Source organism: Rutilus rutilus, assembly GCF_951802725.1.
Source record: "Rutilus rutilus genome assembly, chromosome: 1".
NCBI classification, from domain to species: domain Eukaryota; kingdom Metazoa; phylum Chordata; class Actinopteri; order Cypriniformes; family Leuciscidae; genus Rutilus; species Rutilus rutilus.
The window spans coordinates 6,885,335-6,907,827 of record NC_140209.1 but is presented as its reverse complement, the minus strand read 5'-3'; the positions used below and the strand labels follow the sequence as shown (position 1 = coordinate 6,907,827).

At 38.3% G+C, this 22,493-nt stretch overlaps 2 protein-coding genes across 2 annotated transcripts in view; one reads left to right on the top strand and one right to left on the bottom strand.

Moving 5' to 3' along the window:
• LOC311302652 (uncharacterized protein) overlaps positions 1 to 22,493 on the bottom strand; it is an 81,656-nt gene that overhangs the window by 16,810 nt on the left and 42,353 nt on the right. The window lies entirely within an intron of this gene.
• LOC311301313 (uncharacterized protein) lies at positions 1,967 to 20,794 on the top strand. The gene is made up of 7 exons (XM_084426314.1): positions 1,967 to 2,063; positions 9,678 to 9,995; positions 10,089 to 10,421; positions 14,497 to 14,601; positions 14,832 to 14,860; positions 19,204 to 19,272; positions 19,446 to 20,794. Exons 1-7 carry the CDS (start codon positions 2,003 to 2,005, stop codon positions 19,557 to 19,559), a joined length of 1,029 nt encoding a protein of 342 aa, XP_084282440.1. The 5' UTR covers positions 1,967 to 2,002; the 3' UTR covers positions 19,560 to 20,794.

Here is a 22,493-nt window from a genome sequence, read left to right as displayed (position 1 = left end):
ATTGAACTGAACGAGAAGATATGCAAATATAAAGTTTGATAGTGAAAGGCAGTTACTGTATATGAAACACTTATTTTGTGTTGTGATTTTGTGTATTGTACTAACACAATTGAAAACATGCTGAAATGTTTGAAAAAAGTGCACTTTTAACGATCTGTTGTGATATTAGAACTAAAAGTGTAAACGTACAAAACATTAAAAATGTACACCTTGTGAAAATAGCAGGCTACCGAAGCGAATTAAAAAACTGTATGTAAACTGAACAAGCAACACAATGTGTTAGTGGTGTGATGCAAAAAGAGGACACTGTATTGGGTCACTTAAAAATAACTATATTTCATTATGTTGAAATTGTTTTCTCTGACAAATAATCAGTAGCTACAATAGCTGGGTTTCCATCCAAACGTAAAGCGAAGGCGGGCATTATATGCAAATGTATCTTCTAGTGATGTAGAGCCGTAAAGCAGCAGGATTCGAAACACAAACGACTCGTCACGGCGGTTCAGAGCCGATTCTTTCTTTTGGGAGGCGATAACTTTAATAATTGTGCATTTTCAAATTTAAAACTTTGCAGAACGTTTACATTCACAAACAGCTGTATTACACACTGCATGAAAGGGAATATTCGAAAAAACATAAAAGGGGAACTATAACTCTTTGGGCCCTACTTTAACAATCTGAAACGAAGGTATCAAACACAAAATGCAAGTAACTTTGTGGGCGGGTCTTGGGCGCTGTTGCTATTATACCGGCGGGATAAATGACTCTTGCGCCCGACGCAAATCTAAAATGGGTTGGTCTGAAGTAGCTTCATTATTCATAGGTGTGGTTTGGGCGTAATGTGCAATAAACCAATCAGAGCATCATCTCACAGTCCCTTTAAGAGCAGGCGCGCTTGTTCCATAGCGGATTGCTATTATAACGGCGGATTTGCCAGGCGCGCGCCAGGAGCGGTTCACAGCCGAGGAGACCGACGTTCTCGTCAGGGCGTAAAACACAGAGAAGTGACATTGTATGGGGATGGAGAAACCCACAGAAATTAGCTTTGGTTAAACAGGCGTATAATAATTTGTGTAAATGTGTAAGTTAGATTTATGCCTATTTTTTCACATCTTCATGAACACCACAATGATTTCCCTCATGTGGAATATTTTTGCTTGTAATTATGTATGGTTTGCAAAAATGAGAACTGCTGCGTCTGTGTGTAGATGAGAGAAGCAAAGTGTGCGTTGTGCACACACTACATTATGGCCAATATGCGCCCTTAAAATAGCATCTGAACGCGCCACTGAAAATGCGCCACTGACTTTAGACTAGGTTTTTCCTGGTCTGTGGCGGAATTGTTTTCTGAAACTGCAAAATAGCACCAGGGAACGTTTGCGCCGGAACACGCCGCCTCTTTTTGCTGAACCGCCCCCCGGGAGCGCAAGTTCATTCCCTAATTTACCGACATGCGTCTGTCGAGTGAAAAGTCCGCTGTGCGTCGGGTGCAAAATAGGAATGATACATGCGTCTGTGTACAAAGTCAATAGCGCTGGGAGCAAGATAGGGCCCTCTGATTCATAAGTCAAAAACCACCTCAAGCGAGCGTGAAAACTGTTTTGCAAATAAAGGGATTTTTATTAGAAATTTGACATTTCCATTACTCGTTTCACAGAGTCAACACAGTTTTACACCAGAGATCTTTCTGATCGCTTCTTTTTCATTACTCGTTTCTAATGCCCATAAAAACAGGTTGATGGAAACGTAGCTAATGAGAGGATAAATATTTCTGGATAGCACTGTACAGTTCAGCTCACTTCCTGATCCAGAGCTTTTCAAAGTCAACACAGTTTTACACCAGAGATCTTTCTGATCGCTTCTTCAGCTGTGTCATAGAGTCAGGACTAAACACTCAGTTGATGAGATCACAGGAAGTAACCAACCACAGGAGGAGCTGATGATGTTTAAAGGAGGAGCTGTAACTATATATAATGAAGAGGAAGACTGACAGAAACACAAAATGGCTGATACGTGTGATCTGTGTGTGCTGGGACTGATCATTCTCTCTTCACTTCTCACAGGTAAAGAAATCTGTATTTTCTCTAAAGACATTTAGTGGAATTAGTCTGGAAAGAGTTCATTTGAACATGCTCAGTTTATTCTTGCACACATTCACGTTGTGATCTCAGAGTTGCGTAATGATACACACAAATCATACTGTATTATTCCTGATACTGGACATAGTGCCACTCAAACATCTGATGATGAAGAATTATCTTCATATCCAGAGTGTAAGGGTGGATTTCCTGCAGAGGTTCAAGCTGCAAGACTGCCGAATGACTAAAGAAAAGTTGTCAGTTTAATGGTTTAAAGGTTTAATGACAAAATATGGTTATAGTTATACTTAAAATAGTTACAAAATAGATGTATGAGATGATGATAAATATACCATTAATCTTAGCCAGCATGTAAATGTTTCCAGAGAGAGAGAGAGAGAGAGAGAGAGAGAGAGAGAGAGAGAGAGAGAGAGAGAGAGAGAGAGAGAGAGAGAGAGACAAAGAAAAGAGGAAGTAAAGAGAGAGAGCCCTAAGAACTATCGACTATTTTTGACTGTCAGAATGCCGGCGGACACAGCTACAGTGAGTTGTTCAAAACCTTTCTTGCTAGTAAACTCTGTGTACACAAGCAATGTTCTCAATGCTGGAGTTCATGTGTAGAGCCGCTGGTGATACTTCCAGCCAAGTTTCATGTTGTGTCGAGTCTTCTTAGTGTTTTAAAATAGCCATTTTTGATGCTATCATAGAAGTGCCCCAAGCACTCCCATTCAAAAGGCAATTTGACCGAAAACGAAAATACGGTCAAACTTAAAAGTGCCGTTTCCATTCTAATTATGCTTTTAAACTAAAGTTCGCCTCGGGTAGATTAACAAAAAGACCCTAAGTTGCATTTTGGTGAGAATTACCCTTTAATGTTAGTTTTTCTCTGGCTGCTGGAACTGTTTGTTATGGCAAGAACAGTAAAAGTAAATGTATTCTAGTGATGGGTCACGAACGGTCAAAAACGATTTGTTTATTTCGAACAAATCTTTAATATGACTCAGGACTACTGAGTTGTCTCAGAGAGTGATTTGTTCATTTTGTGTCGACCGTGCATTCGCAAAATCCTGTGGGTTCTGTACCGGAAAGAGAAATGATTAGTTAATCTCTTGAGTCTTCGGGTCTGATTCTTCTGAGTCTTTCGTTCTTTTGACACCTGACGTGATGTGACAGCGCTGGACACATAAATGAGTTAATAATTCCCAAACTTTCTTATAAACAAGCATGTAGTCAGTTTTTTAAAGGAACACGTCGACTTTTGGGGACTTTAGCTTATTCACAGTATCCCCCAGAGTTAGATAAGTCCATACATACCTTTTTCATCTCCGTGCGTGCCGTAACTCTGTCTGACGCACCCACCGCTAGCCTAGCTTAGCACAAAGACTGGATGTAAATGGCTACAGCTAGCATACTAATCCCAATAAGTGACAAAATAACGCCAACATTTTCCTATTTATATGTTGTGATTTGTATAGTCACAGTGTGTACAAATAACAAGGTCATATGAGACACAGCCATTTTTTTTACGTTTAAATACTGGGAACTATTTTCTCAGAAGGCGAAGCACTGCTACTTGGGCGGAGTGATTAGCGCAGCACCCAAGAAGCGCCGTTCCGTAAACAAAACCAACGTGACTAACTAGCTAGTAGCAAACGTGATTCGTGATCATGGCTGACTTTGAGGAATTGTCAGAGGATTTTTATTTGGTATCAAACCAAGATCCAGAACCATATCGTTTTGAGCCAGAATGCACAGACGAGGAGTTACAAACTTTGGAAGCTGATAGACAAGATGCCGAACAGACTGAGGTCGAGGGGAGAATCAGAACGGGAGTAGCCTACTATTTCACAAACAAGGTCACTGTTTCTCAAAAATGAAAACTGCCCATCCCCCCCTCCAATTCATTAGCAAGTTGAAGGCTACAGTCCTGAAAGTTACCTTTAGCGCCGCTTATTTGTTAGCTGCTACTGGGGCGATAGAGAGCGTTTGTGACAACACAAAACTAACATTACAGGGGATACATGGAGCCCGGGAACAACTGTAATAGTAGTGAGCACCCTATTCATGTAATAGTGTCACTAAGGTTACATTACATCTAGCTAATGGCACTGTAACAGTAGGCTAGTCATCTAAAAACATAACGGAACACTTACCGCAGCCGCAGGTGATCCACTTTGTCCTGTCTTTACTATCGATGGGATGGCCGTATCCTTCAGCACACGTTTCATGGTCCGTGTGGCAAATTCCATTTGTTCAAAATAGTCGTCCTCAGTGAAATGTTCTGAGCAAACGCGATAGTCCTTGATGATGTTTACAGGTGTGTTTGGATCTATATCCAGAGCAAGTAGCCATTGATTCATCAGGTCAGCGTTTTTGTTTGGAATTCTATGAAACATCATGGTATTACCTGGTCTCCCCTGTTTATTGTCGCAGCTCTTTACAATACAGCGAACACCCATGATTGTAAACTTTGCATTTACTATCTAGTAATTGCTGACTCTATTACTCCAACTCTGAGCGAACTCTCTGCTCCTCACCACGGCGCTTCTCGGGTGCTGCGCTAATCACTCCGCCCAAGTAGCAGTGCTTCGCCTTCTGAGAAAATAGTTCCCAGTATTTAAACGTTTAAAAAATGTGTCTCATATGACCTTGTTATTTGTACACACTGTGACTATACAAATCACAACATATAAATAGGAAAATGTTGGCGTTATTTTGTCACTTATTGGGATTAGTATGCTAGCTGTAGCCATTTACATCCAGTCTTTGTGCTAAGCTAGGCTAGCAGTGGGTGCGTCAGACAGACTTACAGCACGCACAGAGATGAAAAAGGTATGAATGGACTTATCTAACTCTGGGGGATACAGTGAATAAACTAAAGTCCCAAAAAGTCGAAGTGTTCCTTTACCAGTTACATGCTGCATTTTTCGTCTCAATCTCAATTTCTTATAGCTTTCTTATTTCTGTTGAATTTGGCTATTGACATGTAACATGCTAAATACATTCTGCTGAAATGAACGAAATGACTTGAAAAAAGATTTGTTCATTTTGATGAACGAGATTCAAATATCCGAGTCAGTAAAATGATCCGAACTTCCCACTACTAATGTGATCAGATGATGTCAGCTACTTGATGATGACGATAACGATATGATCATCATGTAGTGCTCTGGGGTGCGTTTCCCGAACAACGACGTAACTCGCTGCTTAACTATCAACTAGCGAGTCACGACTGTTTTTCCCGAAATTGTTCTCGAAAGTGGTCGTTCAACGATGTTGGTTTATCACGTCACGCAGGTGGTGGAGTAATAACTTCTGTTAATGAATCTGTTTGAGATCGAATTAACTCTAGATGTTTTGCTATAAATTACAGACATGACATCTGAGGAATATTTCTCATTTTTCTCAGTTATTTTGCTTTATTTCCAGATTCAATCATAGGCTCGTTCTTACATAGTCGAGCACGTTCGCACATGCGCACTCTTCAAAAACGGTGCTTTAAATCTCTTGACAAACTAAAAGACGTAAATGACATTTGTATGTATTCTAAATAAAAGACACATGTTGTACTGAATGTCAGCTTGCTTATTTTGCTCAAGATCAGGATTTATTAAGTCCACATGTCATGCAAACTAGAAACTCTGCTTCTAACCACAGCTCGAGAGCTGTCGTGCCAAACACACAACTCTGCGATGCTGTTTGCGAATGTTCGTTAGAACGATGGTTTCGGGAAACACAGACTCATTGAACTGCTGATGACGATGGAACTTGCGAACATTGTTGGCTAACGATGCTTTTGGGAAACGCACCCCTGATCAGCTGACCTCTTCTAGACTGTCATGTGTGTTATTAATTTCATATAACTGATTAGAGTAAAACACTAAACATTATGAACTACTGTTTCACTTAGATACACTCAAACCTCAATAATCAGCGCGTGAATCTCAATAACGGTGACATGCTTCATAAAGAAAACCAGGGATGGGCAAACTCGGTCCTGGAGGGCCACTGTCCTGCAGAGTTGATCTCCAACCCTGATACACTCTCCTGCCTGTAGCTTTCTAGTAATCCTGGAGACATTGATTAGATGTGTTATATAAGGGGCCCAGATAGCAAGCAGCCATCCAAACAATGTTAATGTGTCAATGTTCACTGCATTGAATCAACATCACTTTTACACCCATCATTTTGATGATGAGATTTAAGATTTCATCCAAAAAATCAATGATAATGGCATTGAATTTATGTTACAATGTGATGATGATGATTCTCTCAGAAAATAAAACACAACTATAACAGTATAACAGTGGCCCGCCAGGACCGAACCCTAATCTGTCCTTTGAGGTCAATATGACCCAATTTACTTTTCTTTAGTTAAAAAAAAAAAAAAAATGGTTTCCTTCATCTCAGTGCAATAAGATTTTGTGACTTTTTCTAAATTATCTATCTATACACACACACAAAACTGGGCTTGATTCGGTTGTTCTGAAGGTATTTAAAAAAAAAAGGTCACACTCAAGACCTTTGAAATTAATGTGTTTGAAATGAAAATTGTTTTTTATTTTTCATTTGTCAAAAAAAAATCAATAAATCCAGAATAAATCTGAAAAATGTCCATACCTCAATGTACTAGAGCACAAATGCAATGTGGAACGAACGTGTACACACACACACACACACACACACACACACAGACAGGTGGGACTGCAATAGAGAGCATTTTTGTAGAAATTGGCAAATAAAATCAATAATTCCAGTATAAATCTGAAAATTCTCACACATAAATGAAGGCCTGGTACTAGAGCAAAAAAGCAATGTGGAATGAACATGATCGCACACACACACACACACACACACACACACACACACACACATACACACACAGGTGTGTTTACTCTTTACTTGTGTTCCTATCCGCTTATTCCTTTCCGGTTTTATTTACTTTTATGTACTAAAAATGTGTTTCTTATTCTAAAGTTAATAATTTTATATATTTGGATTATTGAAATAAATACTATGTAACTGCATTCAAGTCTTTTCTTTTAGTGTCATTACAGCAAATTTATTTGGCATTACTGCAAAATTATGTGGCATTATTGCAAAAACAAGACACTTATTCAAAAGACCTCAAATAACAAAGAAATACTGATTTAATGTATTTTAAAATGTTTATATATATATATATATATATATATATATATATATATATATATATATATATATATTCATAACAAAAGCTGAATGGATCTCTATGGAGCCTCTGCTGGAAGTGTACGGTAATTACACTTTTTGACAAAACTATATTATCTGCAAAAACAAAAATCTAACCATCAGATGGAAGAATTATGCATCGCACACCTAGATCAATATCCAGAATATAATTCATTTAGATCATCACTAATGTGTTGTTGTTGTTTTTCATAAAAAAGGTAATATTTCATATGCATGCTAATGGTGTAGCTGATATATTTTGCAGTAAATAGGTACAAAAGTACTTCAAATCTCCCAAAACATAGCATTAATGTATAGATGAGAAGTAAACCAAAACAATGATATAGTACGTGTATTATTAAATAAAAAAATAAAAAAATAAAAAAAATACAATCACTCAATAAATTTTTTATATATTATATGTCATATTGACCCCAAATGCACTGAGTGTAAACAGGAAACTAGAGACATATGAGGAAAAGATGGTTCAGTCCTGTGTCTGCTGGGAAACTTCCCGCTAAAACTGTATACGACTGTTTAGAGAGTGTTATCCTTCCTTTTAGGAGAACATTCTGGTAACAAAAATACAATTATCTACAGAAAACATTACAAGAACAAAACATAATGTTCTCAAAACATTCATAGAACAACACCATTTCTATCTGGGATGAGCTCATATCGTCAAGTCTAGTCACCTTCATTTATATAGCGCTGTTAACAACATGGATATCGAGATCATAGTATGAGCACACAGTGAATGTGCTGTGAGTAAAAGAACTACAAATATCCTTTATCTTTTGTTTGGTTTGTTTGTTGTGTTGTACTGGTGGTGTAAAGGAATACAAATATTCTCCTAGTGCATGTTTAACCGTATTTTATTAAATGATTTGTTAATGCATTATTTTGTCATGACTTTTACTTGAGAGGGCCCTAATCATGATCAAATTCACTGTTAACTACTTCCCAAACTCAGCTCATGATTGATCATAAACTTACTATCAAACACACAACGAGTGTTCAGCTCAGTGAAGTGATGTTGTGTGGTCAGAGAACAGAAGTACAGTATCATCACGACTGTGTCTGGATGGAGAGTGAACTACTGATCCCAGCAAACCTTCCCTGAGTTTTGCTCCTTCCTTTGGGAACTGTTCCACACATATTCTTTGTGTGTTTTGAATTGTTATTTAGTATTTAGCTGTGCATAAATCACAGTAGGGTGAGTTTGAAGAAAAGAGAGAAACACAGAACAGATAAAGAGCTTTTAAGGTCAGTTATTAGTGTATTTTCTACGGTTGAAGAGGAGGATCAACTAATCCTGTGCCGTCCAGTAATGTTTATGACAAAGCTGAAAGCAAGAGTTCAAGATATGATGATATTATATTATTTACATTTGTTTCAAAGTCAGGGTATTTCTTATTCCTTCTTAAAGGGATAGTTCACTTTGAAATAAAATGTTGATATGTTTTAGCTTACCTCAAGGGCATCCAAGATGTAGGTGTCTTTGTTTCCGCAGTAGTTTCAATTTTGATATTTTTAGGTCAAACCGTTCTTGTCTGTCAGTCATATAATGCAGGTCTGTGGTCACTGTCTCAAAACACAAGCACAGAGTCCAAATTAAAACAATTCCCCATCGTCCAAATGAAACAATTCCCCATCATAAGTACACATTGATGGCCTAAGACACGAAACGAGCGGTTTGTGTGAGAAAACGAACAGTATTTATATAGTTTTTAGCTCTTGAAAACAGCACACGTCCAAATGGTCTGACGGCGCGGGCCGGTATAGATATATAAATAGATGTCGCCTTGGCTACTGCAGTTCATTGGAACGAAACCGTAGCCAAGGCGACATCTATGTATATATCTATACCGGCCCGCGCCGTCAGATCATTTGGACGTGTGCTGTGTTCAAGAGATAACAACGATATAAATACTGTTCGTTTTCTCACATAAACCGCTCGTTTCGTGTCTTAGGCCATCAATGTGTACTTACGATGGGGAATTGTTTAATTTGGACGATGGGGAATTGTTTTAATTTGGACTCTGTGCTTGTGTTTTGAGCCAGTGACCATAGACCTGCATTATATGACTGACAGACAAGAACGGTTTGACCTAAAAATATCAAAATTGAAACTACTGCGGAAACAAAGACACCTACATCTTGGATGCCCTTGAGGTAAGCTAAAACATATCAAAAATTAATTTCAAAGTGAACTATCCCTTTAAAGAGGCGTTTGATTCGGTTTATCCATAATGTTAATGAATGCACTAACTATCAAACACCGGAAAAAGACTGAATGATTCGAATCTTCTGCTTTTTATGCTGGTGTGGTTTATGTTTTTTCATTTATTAATATCATAGTGATCACTGAGATATACTGTGTTTCAGGAACCAGTGGAGAGGATGATCATGTGTTCATCAGTTCTGGTGAAAATGTCTCTCTGTCCTGTAATAAAGATCTTTCTGACTGCAAATCAACTACATGGAACTATAACAGCTTCAGACAGTCAGAAGCAGTTGAACTGATTGCTGGAGGGAAAGTTAAGGATAAAATAGACAGACATGAGAGACTGAGTCTGGAGTCTGACTGCTCTCTGAACATCAAGAACGTCACAGAAGAAGATTATGGATTTTACATCTGCAGACAATATGTGAATGGACAGAAACAAGGAACTGATGAACGTGTTTATCTGCATGTTCTTCATGGTAAGTTTATGATTATGTGGTCAATTTCCAAAAGGTTATCCCTTTAAACTCAGATGATGATTGAAGAGTCTGTGATTTGTGTCTTGTGTTCAGTTTCAGTGTCTCCATCATCATCTTCATCCTCACAGACTGAGATCAGTCCAGGCCGCTCTGTGACTCTCTCCTGTCAGTTGTATTCATATACTGGACTCTCCTGTGATGATCTGGTCAGTTCTGAGGGAGTTGAGCTGTTGTGGGTGAATCAGACTGGTGTTGATCTGAAGACAGACTCCAGATATCAGATATTATCATCATCAGATCAATATCGCTGTATCATCACTCTGACTACAACACTCCTGCATGAAGATGACAACAGAGAGTGGAGATGTCAGCTTACTCACAGAAATCAACTCCAGGCCTCAGTCAGATTCACTGTCAAGTATTCAGGTGAGAAAACACTCTTTTCTGACAGATTTGTGAAAACTTTCACAGATTGGCTCTACTCTTTCTGATGGCTTCATACGTTTGGCAATTGTAAAATATTAGTGGTCAAAGTCATAAACTGCATGTAAAATCCTTATAGTCAAGTCAAGTCAAGTATATTTGTATAGCGCTTTTCACAATACAGATTGTATCAAAGCAGCTTCACAGTATTAAATTAAAATAATACAACAAGGTTTGTTTCTAGTGGAATTTATTGATAAAATCAAATTAGATATCCCCAGAATATCCCCAACTGAGCAAGCCAAAGGCAACAGTGGCAAGGAACCGAAAAACTCCATCAGGTGACCTAATGGAGAAAAAAAAATCCTTGGGAGAACCCAGGCTCAGTCGGGGGCCAGTTCTCCTCTGGCGTTTATGAACTAGAGGCCGGATTGTAATTTGAACTGTAAGATTAAAAATATTATATGAATGCCTGGCTGAAGAGATGCGTCTTTAATCTAGTTTTAAACTGGGAGAGCGAGTCTGAGCAACGAACAGTATCAGGAAGGCTATTCCAGAGTTTTGGAGCCAAATGTGAAAATGCTCTCCCTCCTTTGGTGGATCTGGATATCCTAGGTATGACCAAAAGCCTTGAATTTAGTGATCTTAAAGAGCGCGATGGATTATAGGGCGATAGAAGATCCGTTAAATAGACTGGAGCTAAGCCGTTTAGGGCTTTATAAGTCAGTAGCAATACATTGTAATTAATACAGAACTTTATAGGTAACCAATGTAGTGATGATAAAATCGGTGTTATATGATCATATTTTCTAGATCTAGTAAGAACTCTAGCGGCGGCATTTTGGACTAACTGTAGCTTGTTTATTGAGGATGCAGGACAACCGGCTAATAAGGCATTACAGTAATCTAGTCTCGAGGTCATGAATGCATGAACTAACTTTTCTGCATCAGAAACTGATAGCATATTACGTAGCTTAGCAATGTTTCTAAGGTGGAAAAAGGCTGTTCTTGTAACATATGAAATTTGATTTTCAAAAGACAGGTTGCAGTCTAATATAACACCCAGGTCTTTTACTGTAGAGGATAAAGTAACAGGACATCCTACTATATTAAAGTTGTATTGCGAGAGGTTTTGTGGGCGGTTTTTTGAACCTATAAGTAGTACCTCTGTTTTGTCTGGATATATAATTCCCAATATTGACCTCCTATGGGTCATACATGAAATATTGCATAAATCTATTAAAGCCTAGTATGACCCCTGTAGGAGGTCAGTTTAAGGAATTATTAGGCTTAATAATGTCATTGATTCAGGAAAGCTGAAGGTTTATGGGAAGCAGCTCTGAGAAACTGTGTTTCACTCTCATATAAACCAGGAATAAATGATACAGTAACATCTCTCTTCTCAACTACTGCCACTGTAAGCTGTGATGTTTGAACACAAACTGCATGTCATGATCAATATGAAAATATGATGTTAATGTCCTACAGATGATGCGTCTGAACATTCATCTTCTGCAGCTCCAGTCACTTCAACAACACTGACTCCAGTCAGAAGCTCAAACTCTGAGAAGACATCAAGCCGAACTACAGCAGCAGCTCCTACACAAGGTTCATGATCACATGATCACTGTCACACATCACCAGGCTCTCGCTTCAGTGGTTTGCACTCAAAAAAAGCTCTTTAGTCAGATTTGTCAGTGAGTTTTGATACATATGACCGGTCTTGTACAGTCTGTTGTCTGATGCTAAATAATCATAAGTGTAACTCACGCTACTCCTATGATAAATGAATAAAATCGTAGTGAGGATTTATTAAACACAACTCGTCATCCCAGCACCAGAACTGAGCGTCACACTGATGAGCTTCTCAGCAAAACAGCAAAAACACCCTTCTTGCAAAGGAAGGATTCGAGCGGCGTCTTCTGTTCCTGTTTTAGATAGAAAGCCAAGTCTAACTCGTTCATTGTAGCGGCCAAAGCCATTTCACACAACTGGTGTTCATCCATAGCCATCTTGCAATGTTTACTAATGACTTCGACGTCACAGCGCTGTCATCATCTGTTTAGCTCGCCTCTGGCCCGCCTGTATCAGATAACCCGATGTGATTGGTGCAGCTCGGATCGAGGGGCATATTTAATGAGCATCATTACTGGACACCAGAGTAACTCGCTGAGCAAATTCAACTTGTGCTCTCGCGAGAACTCTGGATTACCAGGGTAGGAGTTTTCTAGAATCAGTCTCTGAATCCTCTCTGGAGTTGTTCGAGCAGCTGATCACAGATTTTGACTCAAGCCATGTTTCATTTGTAATCTACATCACTTTCTAATTCCATTCTCTTGTACATCAGCAACAACCCATAAACATGAAAACTAATATCGTTAGTAACTGTCATTAATTGTCAGACACATCATTCTCATCCAGACAATCCTAAACAATCATGTGTAAGTTACAGTCATTAAGTGAACATATGAGGTACAGTCTGTTAGTGTACAGATGCTTTCAGCACATATAAACAACTCTCTGGAATACTTGATGCTGATTGGTCAATTGTAGCATTCAGCCATCATATATTTCGTCATATTCGCCGTTGTCCATGGCAACACTGTATATCAGACAGCTGTCCCGCCGTCACTGCCCAGAAAGATAAGGTAAGGTTTGGGGGCGGAGTTTAGGGATAGGGACCAATGGGGTTGCAGCCTCAACAAGGGGGTGGGGGGAATATTGTAGTGACCTCAGAGGACGTCAGTATTAAAGGTGGTGTATGTAACTTTTTTTACTCTACTAAAGCAAAAAAATGGCATAATATGTTTGCAGATATTTAGGAAACATCCTGAGTTAACATCCTTGTTTTTCTGTTCGGTTGCGTTTTCTCAAACTAGCGACCCGTGTGAGCGTCGAGTCTGGGGAGGAGGGGAAACAACGATCTCCGATATTTTGAGTTTGGACTGCAGTACCTATTCCCACCACTAGTTGTCGTTCTTACAGACTGCAACTTTAATATTACTCTGAAATTGTTGCAGTTTTTGTCTTGTTGCTCTGCCAATTGTTTTGTACATTGTAACAGAGTATTTTTAGTGGAAGCTTTAAAGGGATAGTTCACTTTGAAATTAATTTTTGATATGTTTTAGCTTACCTCAAGGGCATCCAAGATGTAGGTGTCTTTGTTTCCGCAGTAGTTTCAATTTTGATATTTTTAGGTCAAACCGAAGACACGAAACGAGCGGTTTGTGTGAGAAAACGAACAGTATTTATATCGTTGTTATCTCTTGAAAACAGCACACGTCCAAATGATCTGACGGCGCGGGCGGGTATAGATATATACATAGATGTCGCCTTGGCTACTGCAGTTCATTGGAACGAAACCGTAGCCAAGCGACATCTAGTGTATATATCTATACCCGCCCGCTGGCGGGTATAGATGTATACACTAGATGTCGCCTTCGCTACTGCAGTTCAATGGAACGAAACCGTAGCCAAGGCGACATCTATGTATATATCTATACCCGCCCGCGCCGTCAGATCATTTGGACGTGTGCTGTTTTCAAGAGATAACAACGATATAAATACTGTTCGTTTTCTCACACAAACCGCTCGTTTCGTGTCTTAGGCCATCAATGTGTACTTACGATGGGGAATTGTTTCATTTGGACGTGGGGAATTGTTTTAATTTGGACTCTGTGCTTGTGTTTTGAGACAGTGACCATAGACCTGCATTATATGACTGACAGACAAGAACGGTTTGACCTAAAAATATCAAAATTGAAACTACTGCGGAAACAAAGACACCTACATCTTGGATGCCCTTGAGGTAAGCTAAAACATATCAAAAATTAATTTCAAAGTGAACTATCCCTTTAAGATAATAAACACTTTATAGCTGCTGAACTTCTGAAGTGACAACAGCATCTCAGAGGACCATCACTGTAATAATCTCCGACTTACTGAATTTACTATAAATTCACCACAAGCATCAATTTACTTCATGATAAATAAGGATAACTGTGCTATTAAATATGCCATTTTTATGTATTTGGTTAAACACAGTAAATAGTCCTGCTGAATGTGTCTCTCTATATAGGCTCTCTCTCAGTGACAGTGACTGTGACTGTGATTGTTGTTGCCGCTTCATTCGCTCTTCTCCTTCTGGCTCTTATTCTCTGGGTGATTCGTAAAAAAAGAGCGGGTGAGTTTTGCATATTTTGTAACAACAGACAAAAACATCTGATAAAATAAATTTGTAATTTAGACAAATTTCTTTCTCTAAAAGTGAAGAGAAATCAATGAGTTAACAAAAATAATGTTTCTATTCTACAGCGCTAGATTCTTCTAGACTCTTTTAAAAACTGATTGTCTTCTGCATTAGAGACTGTGCGTGTGTTTGATCATAAACTTCCCCGTGACATTATGTTTCAGGCAACAGAAGAGGGACTGGCGACTCTGTGGTAAGTATTGCAGGTTGATCCATGAGTTATTAATGTACATAAGGACTGACCCTGAAATATGACCCTCTTATTACTCAGATTATAAAATGTCAGGGTTCTCAGCAGACAGTTCTGTCAGTCTTGTCTTAGTTTAATCTGTCTTTGATGGTGTTGTATGGAAACTTGTTTCCGCCACAAAATAAAACATTTGAAAAGATAATTGCGACTTTTTATCTCACAATTGCGAGTTTACATCTCGCAATTCTGACTTTATTTATCAGAATTGCGAGATATAAAGTCAGAATTGCGTGAAATAAAGTCGCAATTGCGTGTTATAAAGTCAGAATTGCGATATAAAGTCAGAATTGCGTAAAATAAAGTCAGAATTGCGTGTTATAAAGTCAGAATTGCGAGATATAAAGTCAAAATTGCGTGAAATAAAGTCAGAATTGCGTGTTATAAAGTCAGAATTGCGTGTTATAAAGTCAGAATTGCGAGATATAAAGTCAGAATTGCGTGAAATAAAGTCAGAATTGCGTGTTATAAAGTCAGAATTGCGTGTTATAAAGTCAGAATTGCGTGTTATAAAGTCAGAATTGCGTGAAATAAAGTCGCAATTGCGTGTTATAAAGTCAGAATTGCGAGATATAAAGTCAGAATTGCGTGAAATAAAGTCAGAATTGCGTGTTATAAAGTCAGAATTGCGAGATATAAAGTCAGAATTGCGTGAAATAAAGTCAGAATTGCGTGTTATAAAGGCAGAATTGCGAGATATAAAGTCAGAATTGCGTGTTATAAAGTCAGAATTGCGTGTTATAAAGGCAGAATTGCGAGATATAAAGTCAGAATTGCGTGAAATAAAGTCAGAATTGCGTGTTATAAAGTCAGAATTGCGTGTTATAAAGTCAGAATTGCGAGATATAAAGTCAGAATTGCGTGAAATAAAGTTAGAATTGCGAGATATAAAGTCAGAATTGCGTGAAATAAAGTCGCAATTGCGTGTTATAAAGTCAGAATTGCGAGATATAAAGTCAGAATTGCGTGAAATAAAGTCAGAATTGCGTGTTATAAAGTCAGAATTGCGTGAAATAAAGTCAGAATTGCGAGATATAAAGTCAGAATTGCGTGAAATAAAGTCAGAATTGCGTGATATAAAGTCAGAATTGCGTGAAATAAAGTCAGAATTGCGTGTTATAAAGTCAGAATTGCGTGAAATAAAGTCAGAATTGCGTGTTATAAAGTCAGAATTGCGTGTTATAAAGGCAGAATTGCGAGATATAAAGTCAGAATTGCGTGAAATAAAGTCAGAATTGCGTGTTATAAAGTCAGAATTGCGTGTTATAAAGTCAGAATTGCGAGATATAAAGTCAGAATTGCGTGTTATAAAGTCAGAATTGCGTAAAATAAAGTCAGAATTGCGTGTTATAAAGTCAGAATTGCGAGATATAAAGTCAGAATTGCGTGAAATAAAGTCAGAATTGCGTGTTATAAAGTCAGAATTGCGTGTTATAAAGTCAGAATTGCGAGATATAAAGTCAGAATTGCGTGAAATAAAGTCAGAATTGCGTGTTATAAAGTCAGAATTGCGTGTTATAAAGTCAGAATTGCGTGAAATAAAGTCGCAATTGCGTGTTATAAAGTCAGAATTGCGAGATATAAAGTCAGAATTGCGTGAAATAAAGTCAGAATTGCGTGTTATAAAGTCAGAATTGCGAGATATAAAGTCAGAATTGCGTGAAATAAAGTCAGAATTGCGTGTTATAAAGGCAGAATTGCGAGATATAAAGTCAGAATTGCGTGTTATAAAGTCAGAATTGCGTGTTATAAAGGCAGAATTGCGAGATATAAAGTCAGAATTGCGTGAAATAAAGTCAGAATTGCGTGTTATAAAGTCAGAATTGCGTGTTATAAAGTCAGAATTGCGAGATATAAAGTCAGAATTGCGTGAAATAAAGTTAGAATTGCGAGATATAAAGTCAGAATTGCGTGAAATAAAGTCGCAATTGCGTGTTATAAAGTCAGAATTGCGAGATATAAAGTCAGAATTGCGTGAAATAAAGTCAGAATTGCGTGTTATAAAGTCAGAATTGCGTGAAATAAAGTCAGAATTGCGAGATATAAAGTCAGAATTGCGTGAAATAAAGTCAGAATTGCGTGATATAAAGTCAGAATTGCGTGAAATAAAGTCAGAATTGCGTGTTATAAAGTCAGAATTGCGTGAAATAAAGTCAGAATTGCGTGAAATAAAGTCAGAATTGCGTGTTATAAAGTCAGAATTGCGTGTTATAAAGGCAGAATTGCGAGATATAAAGTCAGAATTGCGTGAAATAAAGTCAGAATTGCGTGTTATAAAGTCAGAATTGCGTGTTATAAAGTCAGAATTGCGAGATATAAAGTCAGAATTGCGAGATATAAAGTCAGAATTGCGTGAAATAAAGTCAGAATTGCGAGATATAAAGTCAGAATTGCGTGAAATAAAGTCGCAATTGCGTGTTATAAAGTCAGAATTGCGAGATATAAAGTCAGAATTGCGTGAAATAAAGTCAGAATTGCGTGTTATAAAGTCAGAATTGCGAGATATAAAGTCAGAATTGCGTGAAATAAAGTCAGAATTGCGAGATATAAAGTCGGAATTGCGTGTTATAAAGTCAGAATTTTGACTTTTTTTCTCGCAATTGCGACTTTATATCACGCAATTCTGACTTTATAACACGCAATTGCGAGTTTATATCTCGCAATTCTGACATCTTTTCTCAGAATTGTGAGATATAAACTCACAATTGTGAGATATAAAGTCCAATTCTAAGGGAAAAAAAGACAGATTTTTTTTTTTTTTACCTCAGAATAGTTTATATCTCACAATTCTGACTTTATAACACGCAATTGCGACTTTATATCGTGCAATTCTTACTTTATATCTCCCAATTGCGACTTTATTTCTCAGAATTGCGACCTTTTATCTCGCAATTGCGACTTTATTTCTCAGAATTGCGACTTTTTATCTCGCAATTGCGACTTTATTTCTCAGAATTGCGACTTTATATCACACAATTGCGACTTTATTTCTCAGAATTGCGACTTTATTTCTCAGAATTGCGACTTTATATCTCGCAATTGCGACTTTATTTCTCAGAATTGCGACTTTATTTCTCACAATTCTGACTTGATGTATCGCAATTGTGAGAAAAAAAGTCAGAATTGTGAGATAAAAAGTCGCAATTATTATTATTTATTTATTATTCATTGGCGGAAACAAGCTTCCATAGTGTTGTGTTTGAGCACATGGCTCTGTCTTTATTTGTGTTGGCCATGTGTTCCTCTTGTCCCGCCTCCTAGTGTCCAATCACACGCCCTCTTGTTTAGTCGTTGATAAGTTCACACGACACGGTAAAAAAAAATATGCATTTTGCCCGTTCGTTTACATGACAACTGCATTTTGGGTGCCTGAAAACACGAAGTGTTGAAAAAAACATCTGAATGCAATGTTAGTTCAGTCAATCAATCAATCAATCAATCAATCAATCAATCAATCAATCAATCAATACAATCCTGTGCTTTCCATTCTGTGACAGTTGAGCTAGAAAAATAAAGATGGCGTCTGAAAGTTGCGGCTGTTTGTGTGTAAATGTACATTTTTGATCAACGTTTTCCACTTGTGATGTCATTTATAGCGAGAAATTACTATTGGTGTCATTAAATGTTCCCTTAGTTTTCACCAGAGCTCGCTCTATTTTCCCTCATGTTTTGCCAGTTCGTTGTAATTGAGGGGCTGTTCACACGACACCGTTTTCAACCAAAAAACGTAAAACCTTTTATGCGTTTTGGCCTTTCATTTACTCTCTGTGTAAACAACAAAATGTGAATCTCTGAAGACGATGAGGTCATGCACATGCGTATTACGTGTTCAGTCTATAGTGTTTCATCGCCATCTAGTGGCCTGGCAGCAGAATACAGTGTTTTTAGTTGTTTTCGCGGATCTGTGTGAATGGGGATCGTTTTGACAATGATGTCGTCTGTACACGGAAAACTCAAAGGAAAAACTTCTCAGTTTTAAGCATATCGTTGTCGTGTAAATGTATTATGAGTGTGTTGTGCCTGTTACTAATTGCCCATTGTTCTAGTTGTGGACTTCATCATGTTTAGTTCCTGTTGTGTGGGTCAAGTCAAGTCAATCATCCTCTCATGTTACAATAGGATCTGTCATCATAACGTCATGTCTGTATAGATTTTCACAAAACATTTATGTGAAATTGCCAGGACACACGTTTTACACAATTACCTGAACATTTGCAGAACCTGAGGAAAATATTATTGATGGATGGCATTTAATAGCTTGATTTTTCCATATTTCCATTGATGTTTAGGAGCAGACAGATGATGTGACTTATACTGAAGTCACTGCGTTCAGTAAAAAACAAAGCAAAAAGAACAAGGTGAGCGAACACTTCCTCAATGTTATCCAGCTTCTCTCAACATGATTTTTGTATATTTTCCTCTTATATGCAGTTCCTCTTGATTTGTGTGATTATATGCAGTTCTTCATTAATTGAGCTCAAACAACATGCTGTAATAATCGTGGGTTGAAACAACTGTGATGTTCATTCAGGTTCGCTGTGATGATAAAGTGACTTATGCTTCCATCAGAGGAGCAAAAGCTGGAGCTCAGGAGAACTGCAGTCAACTTTATGCCTCTGTGAACAAGAACAAATCAGTCAAATAATTATACAAAACCCACATGAGCAGAGGAATATCAGTCTAATATAACTCAATCCTAGTGGGTTCATTCATTGTTAATACTTTCAATGTCTTTTACATGTTAACAAACAAACTGTAACAGATTGTTGTCTTTTGTCTTCTTTTTGTTCTGGCTTTGAGTTCTAGCGCTTCCAGAACTATTTTAATAACCTTTGGTCTAGTTTTAATTTAGCAATGTGGAGCTAGTGTGACTTCATACTTTCAGTAGTATTTTCAGCGAGACCATAGAAAAGCGGTCTCGAGTACTACAGCCCTACTACAATTTGCACGAGCTCACCAAAATTGGACAGTTGAAGACTGGAAAAATGTTGCCTGGTCTGATGAGTCTCGATTTCTGTTGAGACATTCAGATGGTAGAGTCAGAATTTGGCGTAAACAGAATGAGAACATGGATCCATCATGCCTTGTTACCACTGTGCAGGCTGGTGGTGGTGGTGTAATGGTGTGGGGGATGTTTTCTTGGCACACTTTAGGCCCCTTAGTGCCAATTGGGCATCGGTTAAATGCCACGGCCTACCTGAGCATTGTTTCTGACCATGTCCATCCCTTTATGACCACCATGTACCCATCCTCTGATGGCTACTTCCAGCAGGATAATGCACCATGTCACAAAGCTCGAATCATTTCAAATTGGTTTCTTGAACATGACAATGGGCCCTATTTTAACAATCTGAAACGCAAGTGTCAAAGCGCAAAGCGGGTCTCTGTTGCTATTTTCCTGGCGGGATAAATGACTCTTGCGCCCGACGCAAATCTAAAAGGGGTTGGTCTGAAGTAGCGTCATTTTTCATAGGTGTGGTTTGGGCATAACGTGAAATAAACCAATCAGAGCGACATCTCACATTCCCTTTAAGAGCAGGCGCGCTTGTTCTAAAGCGGATTCCTATTATAACGGCGGATTTGCCAGGCGCACGACAGGAGCGGTTCACAGCCGAGGAGACTGACGTCCTCGTCACAGCCGTAAAACACAGAGAAGTGACATTGGGGATGGAGAAACACACCCAAATTAGCTTCGGTTAAACAGGCGTATGATAATTTGGGTAAATGTGTAAGCTAGATTTATGCCTATTTTTTTTCACATCTTCATGGACACAACAATGATTTCCCTCGTGTATTAATATGAATAAATGAATGAAATCTTTATTTCGAACAATTAAAAAATAAATTAAACCAAAGACAGCAACACATGAAATATCCATCAAGAAAAATAAAACAAAATCAAGAAAAACAAAACAATTTTTTTTTTTTTTTTTGCATAATAATCACACTGTTCGAAAAGGGATAGAAGCCCTAGGCTTATCAAGACCTACAAGACCTAATATTTTTCCTAGTAATAATGTATGATTTGCAAAAATGAAAACTGCTGCTTCTGTGTAGAGGAGAGAATCAAAGTGTATGCGCGTTGTGCACACGCTACATTGATTATGGCCAAGCATGCGCCCTTAAAATAGCATGAATAACATGCGCAACGTGCCACTGACATTAGACATTAGGTTTCTCCTGGTCTGTGGCGGAATTGTTTTCTAAACCTGCAAAATAGCACCAGGGAACGTTTGCGCCGGAACACGCCTCCTCTTTGCGCTGAACCGCCCCGGGGAGCGCAAGTGTATTTGCTAGTTTACCGACGTGCGTCTGTGGAGGGAAAAGTCTGCTTTGCGCGGGTGCAAAATAGGAATGATACATGCGTCGGTGTACAAAGTCAATTGCGCTGGGTGCAAGATAGGGCCCAATGAGTTCACTGTACTGAAATGGCCCCCACAGTCACCAGATCTCAACCCAATAGAGCATCTTTGGGATGTGGTGGAACGGGAGCTTCGTGCCCTGGATGTGCATCCCACAAATCTCCATCAACTGCAAGATGCTATCCTATCAATATGGGCCAACATTTCTAAAGAATGCTTTCGGCACCTTGTTGAATAAATGCCACGTAAAATTAAGGCAGTTCTGAAGGCGAAAGGGGGTCAAACACAGTATTAGTATGGTGTTCCTAATAATCCTTTAGGTGAGTGTATATACACACAGATACTAACAAGGTGACGGGAAACAGCTGTGTGCAATGATCAATGATTAGACAGAACAGGATGATGGGAAATGTAGTGCATGAGAGAATGACACCGTGGGGGACAAGGACCTCAAGTGGTTACCAAGGGAAACACAAACCAGACACTGTGATATCTGTGTGTCTCAATCTCAGTAACTTTACAGAAATTACGATTACATTCTTTGTTGTTTTATTTTGAGCTTTAACAAACACAGGCACTTCAATCATATATCAACAGTCTATCATTAATATACTTATCGATCTTTTTCAGTTCATGATAGAGATAAATAGTTAGATAGATAGAGATATAGTAATAAACTATAGATTTTATAAACCATTGATAAAGCATTTTGAGCTTTATCAATGAGGCATATGTTCAGAAAAATGTATTATGGAAAATGTAAAGACGCATGCTGCATTTTCAGTGTTTTGCCCTCTAGCTCATGACGCCAGTTATGACTGAACATCATTTAAGAATGCTAACGTTAGCTTGGAAACTGTCAACTTAACACAAATGTAATATAAAATATCGTTCACATGTAGTATGAGACTCTTACCTCAGCCGGTGATCGGTTGGCATTATGTCCGCTGTGACGAACCAGGCTCGCTGAAAAAGGGCGCATTATTTCTGAACGAAAGGACTGACTGACACCCGGACTATAACTTAAGCGTTCAGCGCTCCTGCTCCTGGACCCGATGATCCGGGAGCGGTGGATTTTTGCAAAACAAATAACACGCTCCAGGTGGAGTTAGAAGCTCGGGTTTTTTTCTAAAACCACCTTATTTATGTTGTTCTGTCGGATTATAGTGTCGATTTCACTGAATATGATCAAAAAAAAATTTGCAGACGGCAGCTTT